Source organism: Eimeria acervulina, genomic scaffold, assembly GCF_000499425.1.
Source record: "Eimeria acervulina Houghton genomic scaffold, Eah_scaff461, whole genome shotgun sequence".
NCBI lineage: Eukaryota > Apicomplexa > Conoidasida > Eucoccidiorida > Eimeriidae > Eimeria > Eimeria acervulina.
In genome coordinates this window covers 1-13,433 of record NW_013549786.1, presented here as the reverse complement: position 1 = coordinate 13,433, position 13,433 = coordinate 1, and the positions used below count along the sequence as shown (strand labels likewise).

The 13,433-nt window shown below is 48.2% G+C and overlaps 3 protein-coding genes across 3 annotated transcripts; 1 reads left to right on the top strand and 2 right to left on the bottom strand.

Moving 5' to 3' along the window:
• Nucleotides 1-2,571: 2,571 nt before the first annotated feature.
• On the bottom strand, nucleotides 2,572-4,450 carry EAH_00039280 (hypothetical protein, conserved; the record flags this gene model as incomplete). Its single annotated transcript, XM_013395357.1, has 2 exons — nucleotides 2,572-4,002; nucleotides 4,376-4,450. 2 exons carry the CDS (start codon nucleotides 4,448-4,450, stop codon nucleotides 2,572-2,574), a joined length of 1,506 nt encoding a protein of 501 aa, XP_013250811.1.
• Nucleotides 4,451-6,095: 1,645 nt separating this feature from the next.
• Nucleotides 6,096-10,685, top strand: EAH_00039270 (WD domain, G-beta repeat-containing protein, putative; the record flags this gene model as incomplete). Its single annotated transcript, XM_013395356.1, has 5 exons — nucleotides 6,096-8,261; nucleotides 8,466-9,063; nucleotides 9,442-9,932; nucleotides 10,132-10,339; nucleotides 10,501-10,685. 5 exons carry the CDS (start codon nucleotides 6,096-6,098, stop codon nucleotides 10,683-10,685), a joined length of 3,648 nt encoding a protein of 1,215 aa, XP_013250810.1.
• A 1,315-nt stretch (nucleotides 10,686-12,000) lies between these two features.
• EAH_00039260 (hypothetical protein, conserved) lies at nucleotides 12,001-12,537 on the bottom strand (the record flags this gene model as incomplete). Its single annotated transcript, XM_013395355.1, has 1 exon — nucleotides 12,001-12,537. The coding sequence occupies one exon, from the start codon at nucleotides 12,535-12,537 to the stop codon at nucleotides 12,001-12,003; it is 537 nt and encodes a 178-aa protein (XP_013250809.1).
• Nucleotides 12,538-13,433: the final 896 nt, after the last annotated feature.

Sequence of the window (13,433 nt, the reverse complement as noted above, 5' to 3'; positions counted from 1 at the left end):
GCGGCTGCTGCTGCTGCTGCTGCTGCTGCTGCTGCTGCTGCGGCTGCTGTTGTTGTTGTTGTTCTTGTTGGTTTTGTGTATTTGTTTGATTGTCGTTGGGGTGTACAGACACTCCGCTGTTTCTAAGAGAAGAAGAATTAAACTGAAGAGAGCTGATGCCTTTAATAGCCGAATTATCTTGTTCCTTTGAAACCTCCATTCTGCAAACCCTAAACCCTAAACCCTAAACCCTAAACCCTAAACCCTAAACCCTAAACCTTAAACCCCAAACCCTAAACCCTAGGGAGTAAAGAGGAGCAGAAGATACTGCGGAGGAAGGTGGAGACGGTTGAGGAGAGAGAGAGAAAGAGAGAGAAAAGGAGGCATGGGTTTAGGGTTTAGGGTTTAGGGTTTAGGGTTTGTTTTGTTGTTCAGCTGTCTATACACCGTAAGCAAAAGGCATGCATTAAAAAGATAAGGGTAGGGCGTGAAGAAAGAGAGAAGAGTAAAGATAAAAATAAAACAAATAAACAATTAAACAGAAGAAGCAGCAAAACAAATACAAAACGAAGACAGCAGCAGACAGCACTGAACAACCTGCTGCCTTCGCTGCTGCTGCTGCTGCGGCAGCTGCTATTGCAGCTCTTGCTGCTGCTGCTGCTGCTGTTGCTGCAGCTGGAGGATTATCTGCTAATGTTGCTGCTGCAGCAGATGGGCAGCAATTTCTTTACTCTATAGGCCTTTATTTAGCACGGGAGAGACAGGCTGTACGTACACCTGAATAGGAATCCTTCTCAGCTCTTAAATTGCTGGTTGTTGCAGCCCCACTTTCACTGACTGTCTCTGCTTAGGGTTTAGGGTTTAGGGTTTAGGGTTTAGGGTTTAGTGTGCACACACCACTACGCAGTATTAGCGTTTGTTTCTCGCAAAGGAGCGTAAATTCATTTACGTTGCGTTTATCATATTAAATTAAACTAAATTAAATTAATTAAATAAATTTAAACTAAAAAACAAATTTATTTTTACACAAACAAATATCTTCAGACGCAAGCCAAGGAGGGGCTGCGAACGAAGGGGGATCCGCTTCTTCTAAGTGCAGCTCTTTAAAAATTAAAATAAAATAAATTAAAATTAATTAATTTAAATAATTTAAACAATTATTTTATTTATTTCAATTAATAATTCAATAAAATAAACAAAAATAAACAGTCTGCTGTTCTGTCTAATGGCTGTGTGGTGCGCAGTAGAAAGCGATAAAAATAAATAAATAAATAAATTCTCACAGCATCTCTTTAATTATCAATCGATTTAAATAAACAAATTAATTATTTTTAATATATCATTTTAAATATTTTATTTAATCAAAAAAACAAAAAACTATAATAATTATTTCGTCATGTTATCCCTGAGGTGTATGTACACCCCAAATACATCATAGAAAAAATATGTTTAGAAAAAACAAAATTTATTATATTATTTTATTGCGTTGATCTCCATTAAATAATAATATAAATACAATAAAATGATACATAGAAAATAATACTAAATATAAAAATATCTCAATAAAATAATAATAATAATAAATGTAATAATAATATGCATGCGGGTTTCTAAGAAAGCAACAAAACAAAGAAAAACAAAACAAAGAATTAACAAAATAAAAAGGAAAACCCTCTTTATATCTATATACATATAAATATATATATATATATATATGCGTTATATCTATTATATATCTACTATATCTCTATTACATCATTATTATATATCTATTATATCTCTATTATATCTATAATAGGGTTTCCAGTGTACGTACACCCTGAACACCCCTTCTTGCTGAATGGTTCTAGCTAGCTAGCTAGCGGCTAGCTAGCCAGACATAGCTAGCTAGCTGCAGCTAGCTAGCTGCAGCTCGAGCGAGCCCCATGCTTGCAAAGGTTTCGTGTTTCTCCCTGTGGCACAGCGGCCAAACCCTAAACCCTAAACCCTAAACCCTAAACCCTAAACCCCAGGTGTTATGATTTGCTGCTGTTTATGCAGACTTATTTGTTTTAAACAGCAGCAACAAAACACCAGAAGTCGAAACAGCTAAATTAATAAAACTAACGAAGAAATAAATACAAAACACATACAACCCTGCCCCGCCTAATTACACCAGGCTAATAAGCTAGCTAGCTAGCTAGCTAGCTAGCTTATTATTATTAATATTATTTTTATTATTATTATTATTATTATTATTATTATTATTATTTACTAATAATCATTTCTTTACTTTGTATTTTCTGTTGAACAATTTTTTATTATTTAAAAAACAAAAAAAGCAAAAAAAGACGCAGCCCTCGGATCTTCCTCTCCAACAACCAACCAGTTCAACCCTCGGCTAGCTAGCTAGCTAGCTAGCTAGCTAGATAGCTAGCTAGCTAGCCAGCTAGTTCGATAGCTAGCTAGGTATTTGGGTACCTTGCTAGTTAGACATTTGGCTAGCTATATGGCTAGCTAGCTGGCTAGCTAGCTAGCTATATACTACGCAGCTAGCTAGCTCTATAAGCTAGCTATCTGTCTATCTATCTAGCTAGCTAGCTAGATAGCTAGCTAGCTATCAGGAGGCGAATGCAAGAGGAGGCGGGTGCCTTTGCTGCTTTTGGCGTTTAATTCACGTGCTGAGACTGGCTGCAGAGACAGCGGAAGAAATAAAAAAGAAATTAATTCTAAATACGCACGCCTCAACCACGAAACCTTGCTGCTGCTGCTGCTAATGCTGCTGTTGCTGCTGCTGCTGCTGCTGCTGAGCTGTGGGGCGGGAGCAGCGAGGAGAATAACTCCATCAATCAAAGGCAGCGGCAGCAAACCGAAAGTAAAACTGTCGTCGTCTGCTGCTGCCCTACTGCTGCTGCTGCTGTTGTTGTTGCTGCTGCTGCTGTTGTTGCTGCTGCTGTCTGGCGTCAAGGACTTCTTGGGTCTTCCTGCCTCTCCAACACCCCACACTTCTGCTGCTGCTGCCGGTGTAGCAGCACCTGTTGCTGCTGCTGCTGCTGTTGGTGCTGCTGGTGCTTGTGCTGCTGGTGCTGCTGCTGTTGGTGCTGCTGCAGCGGGAGGCGAGAGGCTCTCAACCCAGCAGCGGCCCTGAGGGACCCGAAGCAAAAGAAACAAATCCTGCAGTTGCTGCTGCTGCTGCTGTTGTTGTTGTTGTTGCTGCTGCTGCTGCTGCAGCTCTGCTATATGTTGCCTGAGGATTGCCTGCTGCTGTTTGTGTTCTTCTTCCATCTGCAGCAGCCGTTGCAACTTCGCTTCCACCTGCTGCTGCTGCTGCTGGAGCTGCAGCAGCAGCTGCTGCTGCTGCTGTTGCTGCAGCAGCTGCTGCTGTTGCTGTTGCTGCAGCAGCTGCTGCTGTTGCTGTTGCTGCTGCTGCTGTTGCTGGAGGATGATGAGGGTGCGCTTAGGCCCGCTAAGCCATTCAACGTCTCTGTCTCTGTACAGCTGCAGCAGCAGCAGCAGCAACTCCCCTCGCGTTACAACCCTTGAATCGATGCTTGGGTGGAGCAGCTGCTGCTTGAGCAGCAGGTCTTGCTGCTGCTGCTGCTGCTGCTGCTGCTGCTGCTGCTGCTGCTGCCCCCAGGGGATGGCGAGGACGTCGCCTGGTATGCCTACGACCTGTACATACACCCGAGAGTTAAATGCATTTGCATTTGCTGCTCTTACATAACAGCCTCTGTACATCTCTTGTGCTAATAGGCTCGTCAGCACCCAAGAACTCTTGCTGCTGCTGTCTGCTGCTGCTGCTGCTGCTGAAGTTGCTGCTGCTGCAGTTGCTCTTGTTGCTATTCCTGCTGCTGCTGCGGTATGCGAGTCAGGCACAGCAGCGGAGAAGGCAGACGATAGGTGCCTAGGCTGCTGCTGCTGCTGCTGCTGTTGCTGTTCCTGCTGCTGCTGCTGCTGCTGCTGTTGCTGTTCCTGCTGCTGCTGCTGCTGCTGCAGCAGAGCTGCAGCAGGAATGTTAGTTCTGTTTAGAGCAGCAACTCGATCCTGCAGCAGCAACGCTGGAGGCAGACACCAAGCAGCTGTACGTACACCCCACAGCAGCCGCCTTCCGAATGCCCAGGCAAACGAAAACAGCAAATCCTGCGACTGGCCCCACATGATACACCCCACAACAATTCATATCACAGCCGGGGATCGTCTCCCAAGGCCTGGGATCGTCTCCTAGAACAGGGCTCAAGGTCTGGGATCGACTCTGAATAATGTAAATCGCCTCCCGGGACCTGGGATCGCCTTATTACGCTTGGGATCGATAATTATGGCCTGGGATCGCCTTCTAGGGCCTGGGATCGCCTCCTAGAGAGTGGGATCGCCTCCTAGAGAGTGGGATCGCCTCCTAGGAGGAGGATCGCCTCCTCACGGGCTGTTCCTGGGATCGTGTTGACGTTCCGGGATCGGCACGGGATCGCCGGGGATCGTCTGGGATCGCGTCCATGTGGGCGGCCGGCGAGTGCATGCGGCTCAGCGTTGTGTTGATGTGCTGCAGGATCGCCTTGGGATCGTCTCTAGGCGGTCTGGGATCGAGTGTGGGGCCCTGGGATCATCTCCCGCTCAACACGCAGCCCTCCTTTACACCGCTGACCGTCAAGCTCCACGCCTGTGCCGCCGGGTGTATGCACAAGACCACACCGCGCTCACCAGCTGCTGCTGCTGCTGCCGTTGTTGCTGCTGCTCCTGCTGCTGCTGCTGAGTGCTTCAGCTGCTACGCATATGAGGGCGACAATACGTCAAATTAATTAATAACAAACCCAAATTGCAACACACACAAAACAACAAGACACAGATACACTCCTATACTCAACTCCGGGCGACGACACGGCTGTTGCTGTTGCTGCTGCTGCTGCTGTTGCTGCTGCTGCATGCAGGGGTTTAGCTAGATGTATAAACAACGAAAACAAAAACAACAGCAGAAAAGGAGTTCAAATTCAAAAGTATTTATGTTAGGAAAAGAGTATTAAGAAGCAGCAGCAGCAGCAGCAACAGCAGCAGCAGCAGCAGCTGGGGGCCTCCAGGGCCTCAACGGGGCTTTGGTGTGGGGCGAAGAAGAATAATGTTTCCTTCTGCAGAATGAGGTGTATATACACCTGAGTTGCATGCATATTTTGTTCTAGAGCCTATTAGCTGCAGCCTTATTTGCTTCTATTAGGGGGAGCGTTAGGGGCTGAGGCGTTGCTGTGCTGCTGCTGCTGCTGCTGCTGCTGCAGCTGCTGCAGCTGCAGCAAAGCGCCAAGCAGCAACAAGCTCGCGGCCTTCTTCTCTCTTGAAACGAAAAGAGACAAAACTGCTGATGGCACAGCAGCAACCAAGCAGCAGCAGCAACAACAACAACAACAACAACAGCAGCAGCAGCAGCAGCAGCAGCAGATCGATGTGTCGCTGCATACTTCTCTAACCGATTGTCTATTTTACTCTCTTATTCCTTCAATACCTATATTGTCTTAAACACTGTGGATTCATAAGCCATCTGCAGCAGCAGCAGCAGCAACAGCAGCAGCAGCAGCAGCAGCAATTATATTGCAGCAGCACATTATGGTAGCTGCAGAAGCAGAAATGGCGTTGCCTTCGGCCCTTCTGGGCGCGTCGAAGCACCCGAGCAGCAGCAGGAGAAGCAGCAGCAGCAGCAATAGCAGCAGCAGCAGCAGCAGCGGCTTTTCTGCGTACACCGAGCAGATATCTGGCTGCTTGACTGCTGTTGCACCTGTCTTTAGCTGCAGCAGCAGAATCATCTGCTGCGCTCGCGGGCCCCACATCTGCATATACACCGCAAACACCGGCGCTCCCCTTTACACATGCAAAGGACATAGCAGCAGAGTAAACCCTAAACCCTAATTCTCAAACCCTAAACCCTAATTCGTAAACCCTAAACCCTAATTCGTAAACCCTAAACCCTAACATCAGGAGCAAGTGATGTTTTTGCAAGGAAGATGCAGCAAAAACCTCCGTAGCATAGCAGCAGTCTTTCACTGTTGCTGCTGCTACTGCTGCTGCTGCTACTGCTGCTGCTGCTGCTGCTGCTGCTGCTGCTGCAGGTGACGGGGCTGGTGAGCATCCCCCCCAAGGTGTACGCGGAGCTGCCGCCGATGCTGCTGTCGTTTGCTCTTGATGGAGTTGTTTGCTGCTGGGAGCTGCACAGCAACCCTGCCTTCTACGCTGCCTTGCAGCAGCAGCAGCAGCAGCAGCAGCATCAGCAGCAGCAGGAGAGGGAGACGTCCCCTAACTGTCTGCGGACGCTAAGAGTTGAGGGTTCAATTCTTGCTGCTGCAGTTGCATGCAAGAGTCGTCAGGTGGTGCTGCTGCTGCTGCTGCCGCCACTGCAGCAACAGCAGCAGCAGCAGCAGGAAGACGACCTTGAGTTTGACTCTAAGACATCAGCAGCAGCAGCAGCAGCAGCAGATGTTCGTTATGCGGTGCGGGTGCTGTCTTTTGAAGATTGCATACCTTCAGTGAACCACCAAAGAGCAGCAGCAGCAGCAGCAGCAGCAGGAAAGAAGCAGCAGCAAGAATTCGTAGCAGCAAGGCATCTGTTCTCTTGTTCGGAGCGCCCCTCAGCTATTGCTGTGTCTCCCACTGCAAACATGATTGCTGTTGCATGCGGAAAGTCTTTGCTGCTTTATACGCAGCAGCAACAGCAGCAGCAGCCGCTGCGGCTGCTGCACATAGATCTGCTGGTTCAGGTGTCTATACACCCGGAGGAGCTATTTGTTGCAGCAGCTGACGACCAAGGCCGCATTGTGCTGTTTTATGCTGCTACACAGCAGCAGCAGCAACAGCAGCAGCAGCAGCAGCTGCTGCTGCAGGAAGAGGAGGAAGAGGTGCAGCAGGAGGGGGAGCAGCAGCAGGAGTGTGTAAGCGTGAAGCGGCGCGCAACAACAACAGCAGCAGCAACAGCAACAAGAGCAGCATTAGGAGGAGGAGGAAGAAGCAGCAGCCTTAACAGCAGCAGATTGAGCTGCGGTGTACGTACAGCTGTGCTGCACTGGCACGCACACTCTTTATCTTGTTTATCTTTTTCTTACGATGGGAGGCTGCTGCTGTCCGGAGGCGAAGAAGGGGTCATTGTCTTCTGGGGTGTATACGAGAGTTTTCGTAGACAGTTTCTACCTAGGCTAGGGGCCCCTATTATTTATTTTGCTGCTGCTTGGGCTGAGCTGCTGGTGAGAGACAACCTGCAGCAGCAGCACCTGCAGCAGCACCAGCAGCAGCAGCTAGAGCTTCTAGCTGTCTCCTGCGCAGATAATAGTATTCGTATTATTGCAGGCGATACACTTACACATGTTGCTGCTGTTCAAGGGGTTTTGCTGCCTCTTGCTGCATTTAGTATCAATCTAGATGCTGCTGCTGTTGCAGCCAAGGCAGCAGCAGCAGCAGCAGCAGCAGCAGCAGCAGAGGACGAGGACGAGGAAGAAGAAGCAGAAGAACAGACCCACAAATGGAGGCACTTGCAGCAGCTACAAAAAATGCAGCAGCAGCTCTATCTCGAGCAGCAAATCAACAGCAGCAGCAGCAGCAGCAGCAAGCTACCGCAGACCTGTCTAAGGCCATTCCCTATCACCAGCAGCAGCAGCAGCAGCAGCAGCAGCAGGGACCTGCTGCTGGTGTGCAGCAACGAGTCGCGCTTACAAGTAATGGATGCTAAGACAGGAGTAGAAGTGCTGCAGCTGCAGCTGCAGCAGCGTATGTACACCTCAAGAGTAGATGGAGATTTCGGCTGTACGTGGGGTGTACAAGCAGCAGCAGCAGATTGCTGCAGCAGCAGCATTGCTGTTGTGCAGACAAGGTGCTCACCAGAGCAGCAGCAACTCTACTCAGACAGCAGCAGCAGCAGCAGCAGCAACTGTTCTTGCTGCTGCTGCGCTCCCGCATCCGGTATAGACGCCGCAAACGGAACCGCAGAAGCGTGCTGCTGCGCCTGCAGCAGCAGCAGCAGCAACAGCAGCAACAGCAGCAACAACAACAGCAGCAGCAGCAGCAAGGGCAGCTGCTGCTGCTACTACAGAGGGGATTTGTCGCTGAAGCCGAAGCAGCAATGCAGCGGCAACAGCTACTCTCTCTCTTTCTGGGTATGGACTGAATACAGCAGCAGCAGCAGCAGCAGCAGCAGCGAAGGGGAGGAAGACGAAGAGCAGCAGCAGCAGCAGCAGCAGCAGTTGGGGTGGAGGAGAGGCAGCAGAGGCACTTTCGTTTTATTAACGAGAATACAAGACCCTCACATCCACGACGTCACTGCGCTAGAAGCGCACCCCACAGTAAACCCTAAACCCTAAACCCTAGGCCTTAACCCTAAACTCTATTTGTTCTTTTGCCGGAAGGTTTCAAGGGTTTCAAAGATTCAAGCACTGCAGTTTAGCTTTTTGAGCCAGGGTTTAGGGTTTAGGGTTGAGGGTTTAGGGTTCAGGGTTTAGGGTTGAGGGTTTAGGGTTTAGGGTTTAGGGTTTAGGGTTTGCGTTTAGGTGCCGTGCACATTTTTGAGTGCTTCTTTGGATTCGAAGTTTAAATTGTGGCGGCGTGTGGCTGCGCCTGCGGATGCAGCAGCAGCAGCAGCAGCACAAGCAGCAGCAGCAGCAGCAGCAGGGTCAGGAGCAGCAGCAGCAGCACAAGCAGCAGCAGCAGCAGGATCAGGGTTTGTCTGTTTATTAGAGTGGGATATGAGAGGCCTTCCTATTTACTCTTTGTCTGCTTCTCTCGATTTTACTCTTCTTGTTGCATCTCACGGCAGCCTATCTTCGGTTTGGAGTATGGTTGAAGGTCCTCAGCTAATAGATCTTTTTGCTGCACCTGCTGCTGCTGCTGCAGCAGCAGCACCAGCAGCAGCACCACCAGCAGCAGCAGAGCAGCCACAGGGGCTAAACGACGTTGCAGCAGCAGCACCAGCAGCACCAGCATCAGCAGCAGCAGCAGCAGCAGCAGCAGGAGGTTCTAGTTTCTGCACATCAGTGTCTGTGATTGAGAGCAGCGGGGGTTTATTTGTGCTGCTGGGGCTGCAAGGCGGAGGCATCGCGCTGTGGAGCCTGCAGAACCATTTGCTGCACTGGACGTATACACTCCCTGGTACAATTCTGCTGCTGCTGTTAGTGCTGCTGCGGCTGTTCGTGCTGCTGCTACTGCTGTTAGTGCTGCTGCTGCGGCCGTTAGTGCTGCTGCACCTGTTAGTGCTGCTGCTGCTGCTGCAGGAAGTGCTGCTGCTGCTGCAGGAAGTGCTGCTGCTGCATCGGGCAGTGCTGCTGCAGCAGGTAGTGCTGCTGCAGCAGGTGGTGCAAGAAGCAGCAGCAGCAGCAGCAAATGCAGCAAAACAGAAGTCCTACACGTTGCAGACTTTCTACTCCAACACGCACGCAGCCAAACCACAAGGGTTTAGTGTTTAGTGTTTAGTGTTTAGTGTTTAGGGTTTAGGGTTTAGGGTTTAGGGTTTAGGGTTTGTGTGTGCAGGGCCAGTGGCTGCGATAGCAGTGGAGAAGGGTGGTGGTTCTCCCGTCCGTTTTGTCGTCGTCAGCGCTGCTCAGGGCCTCCACTGGCTTCACTCGTTTGTTTTAAATAGCAGCAGCAGCAGCAGCAGCAAAGGGGTAGAGGAGCTGCCGGTGCTGGCTGAAGAAGCTGCGGTGTCTGTACACCTCGAGTGGACGCAATGCAGAGAGCCGGATGACTCTATCTTAGGCTGCTGCTTCATAAACGAGCAGCAGCCCCAGCAACAGCAGCAGCAGCAGCAGCAGCAGCAGCAGCAGAGCGTGTTGGTTGTTTTAACAGCTGCCTTCAGCCTTGAGCGAATTGTCTTCGTCCCTGACAACCGCGGTCACGTCCCCAGCACTTCAGCAGCAGCAGCAGCAGCAGCAGCAGCAGCAGCAGCAAAGAGTGAGAAGCCTTCATCTAAGAGGGCGCTGCAGCGGTTGCTGATGTTAGACGACATGGCCCAAAATGCAGAGGTGAATATTCTTGCTGCTGCTACAGTTGCTGCTGCTGCTGCGGTTGCTGCTGCTGCTGCAGTTGCTGCTGCTGGTGGAGCATTTGCTGCTGCTGCAGTTGCTGCTGCTGCTGGAGCATTTGCTGCTGTTGCAGTTACTGCTGCTGCTGCAGTGCGCAGGGCATATGTGTGATATGTGTGTTTGCTGCGTTTTGCTGCAGGAGACAGGGACTGCTGCAGCAGCAAATCTGTTGTCTGTCTCCTTCTCGGGTGGCGGCTCATTAACTCTTGGAGATGCAGCAGCAGCATCTGAAGCAGCAGCAGCAGAAGCTGCTGCTGCTGCTGCTGTTTCTCCCGCTGCAGCGCTACATGCAGTTTTAAGAAAAAGCCATGCCGCAGCTTCTGCAACCAAAGGGAAGGCCCTCAAAGGTAGGGTTTAGGGTTTAGGGTTTAGGGTTTAGGGTTTAGGGTTTAGGATTTCGGGTTCCTCTCGAGGGTTTAGGGTTTAGGGTTTAGGGTTTGGAGGGTTTCGATTGACTGGATGGTAATTGTGTATGTGGCTTGTGTGTATGCGTGCAATGTTGCTGCAGCAACAGCAGCAGCAGCTGGAGCAGCAGCAGCAGCAGCAGCACCAGCAGCAGCAGCAGCAACAGGGCTTTCACCGGAGAAGGAGTCTTCGCTTTCTTTGCGGCGCCGCGGCACAAAGAAGAAAACCCTAGCAGCCCTGGCATCACTAACTACATCAAACAAACAACAAACACATCCAGACAACTAATTTTGCTGCTGCTGCTGCTGCAGCAGTTGCAGCAGCAGAAGCAGGTTCTGCTGCTGCTGCAGCAGCAGCAGCAGCTGAGGGTTTTTTCACTTGACGGACGCTGCGCTTTGGGTGGGAGAGGCGGAGGCCTCCTTTATTTTCTGCAACTTGTTTATATCTAGCCACGGCTAGCGAGCTAGCTATCTAGCTGGCTAGCCAGCTATGAAGCTAGCTAGCTAGCTAGCTAGCTAGCGGTGCAGGGCTGTGTAGGTTGCAGCCAGTGTAGCGGAGTGTTTGCTGTACATCTTTCTGGTTGGAGAAACTCTGCACGGGTGAAAGACCTGACTCTGCAAACAATAACGACGGCTAGCTAGCTAGCCGTCACTAGCTAGCTAGGTGGCTAGCTATCTAGCTAGGTGGCTAGCTAGCTAATTGGCTAGCTAGCTAAGTGGCTAGCTAGGGACTGAACAAGCCGAAAGGCAGTGCGGCAATTTAAAAGTTTTATGAATTCAAAGCAAACAGACAAACAGCCGCGAGGAAAAGATGCAGTAGCAGGCCGATGGCTAGCTAGCTAGCTATCCAGCTAGCCGCCAGCTAGCCAGCCATCTAGCCATATAGCTAGCTAGCCATCTATCTACCCATATCTAGCTAGCTAGCTAGCTAGACTGTTCGCCGGCTAGCCGGGTAGCTAGCTAGCTGGGGAGCCAGCTAGCTAGCTATAGGGACCCAGCTAGCTAGCTAAAGGGACCCAGCTAGCTAGCTAGTTGTGGGGACCCGGCCTGCTAGCTAGCCAGGTAGCCAGGCCTCCCCGATATTCGCCACCTGTCGGGTAGCTGATGATCTGCGTCGCTGGCTAGCCAGCTGGCTAGCCATCCACATTGCTAACCAGCTGGCTAGCTAGCCAGGCATCCATATAGCTAGCCAGCTATCCATATAGCTAGCCAGCTATCCATATAGCTAGCCAGCTATCCATATAGCTACCAGATTATCCATATAGCTAGCCAGGTATCAAAATGACTAGCCAGTCATGCATATAGCTAGCCGACTAGCTAGCCCGGTATCCACATAGCTAGCCAGCTAGCTAGCTAGCCAGGTAGGTAGCTCACTATCCAGGTAGCCCTACAGGTAGCTAGCTAGCCAGCCAAGTATCCACATAAATCTGGCCAGCTAGCTCGTTCGTTAGCTTGCTAGCTGTTTTGCTAGCTAGCTAGCAGGTTCACTAGCTAGCTAGCTAGCTAGCTAGCAATGTTTTCCATTCATTCTTTCGTTCGTTCGCTAGCTAGCTATATAGGTAGCTAGCTAGGTGGTTGTTGAATATGATAATTGAAGTAAACGCTTAGTCTGCTCTTGCAGGCGAATTTGCTGTGCCGGAGATCAGCGCAGGGATTACTCTAGCCGGATAGACACCATTCTCTGTAACAACAAAATCAATAAAGCGAGCAGGAGTAACATCATAGAGAGGACTGACAGCTGGAACTGCTGAATCAGACGAGCAGCAAAGCCCACAACCTTGCTGCTGCTGCTGCTGTTGCTGCTGCTGTTGCTGCTGCTGCTGCTGTTGCTGCTGCTGCTGCTGCTGTTGGTGATGGTGCTGGTGGTGCTGCTGCTGTTGATGCTGATGGTGATGGTGATGATGATGATGGTGGTGATGATGCGGGTTTGTTTGTTTTGCTGCAGTTGTTGCTGCTGTTGTTGCTGCTGCTGTTGCTGCATTTGTTGTTGCTGCTGCTGTTGCTGCTGCTGCTGCAGGGGTATTATAAGGCTGCCATACTGGTGCTGTGTCCCCCAATTCATTAAAAGAAGAAGAGTCAAGCAAAACTCTTTCAGAAAATTTATAACTCTCGCAAACAACAACTACTGGCCGTGCATGCATCTTCGCTACCATAGCAACTGCTGCAGCACCGCCGCTATTTACAGCTCCTCCGTTTGCAAGTAAAGCAGCACAACCTAATAATACTTTCTTTGTTTCTTGCATATGATAAGAAAGCCCTGAGCATAAGCATCATATACATATATCATAATATATCTATCAATACTTTCTTTGTTCATTGCGTATCATAAGAAAGCCCTAAGTGTAAGCAGCATAATAATATATAATATATTATTATTATTATATTTACATGCATATTATTAATTATTATATTATATATATCATATAATAACAATAACATAATCGTATAAGAAAGATATACACATAAGCATAAATAACATATAATACTTTTATTATTATAAACACCTTCATAATATTAATTATTATATTCATAATTGTACTGATAATTATTATCTTCATTTATCTAATTATTACTATTTTATTTATTATTATCTTATTTATTATTATTTTATGAATAACCATCATCACATAACAAAATATTACTATAATTATACTTATAATAATTTCAATACTGAACAGTAAAAGTATAATAATTATAATAATGGGCATGCAGTATTAATAATCTTACAATTATTTATTATTATTATTTACTATTTATTATATATTATTTATTATTTGTTACACAAAATATTTATACGTATATATATAATATGTATATGTCTAATTTATTTATATACATAAAATATAAACATAAGTTTTACTGATACACATGTAAGTGCATACAAATGGTGGTTTACATATATATATATATATGTATATTATATACACATATAATAAATAAATATATATTATATACATAGATATATATAAATGTATGTATAAATGAGTATATTTATATAAACATACATAATACAGCTACAGAACAAGCACCCCCCCCC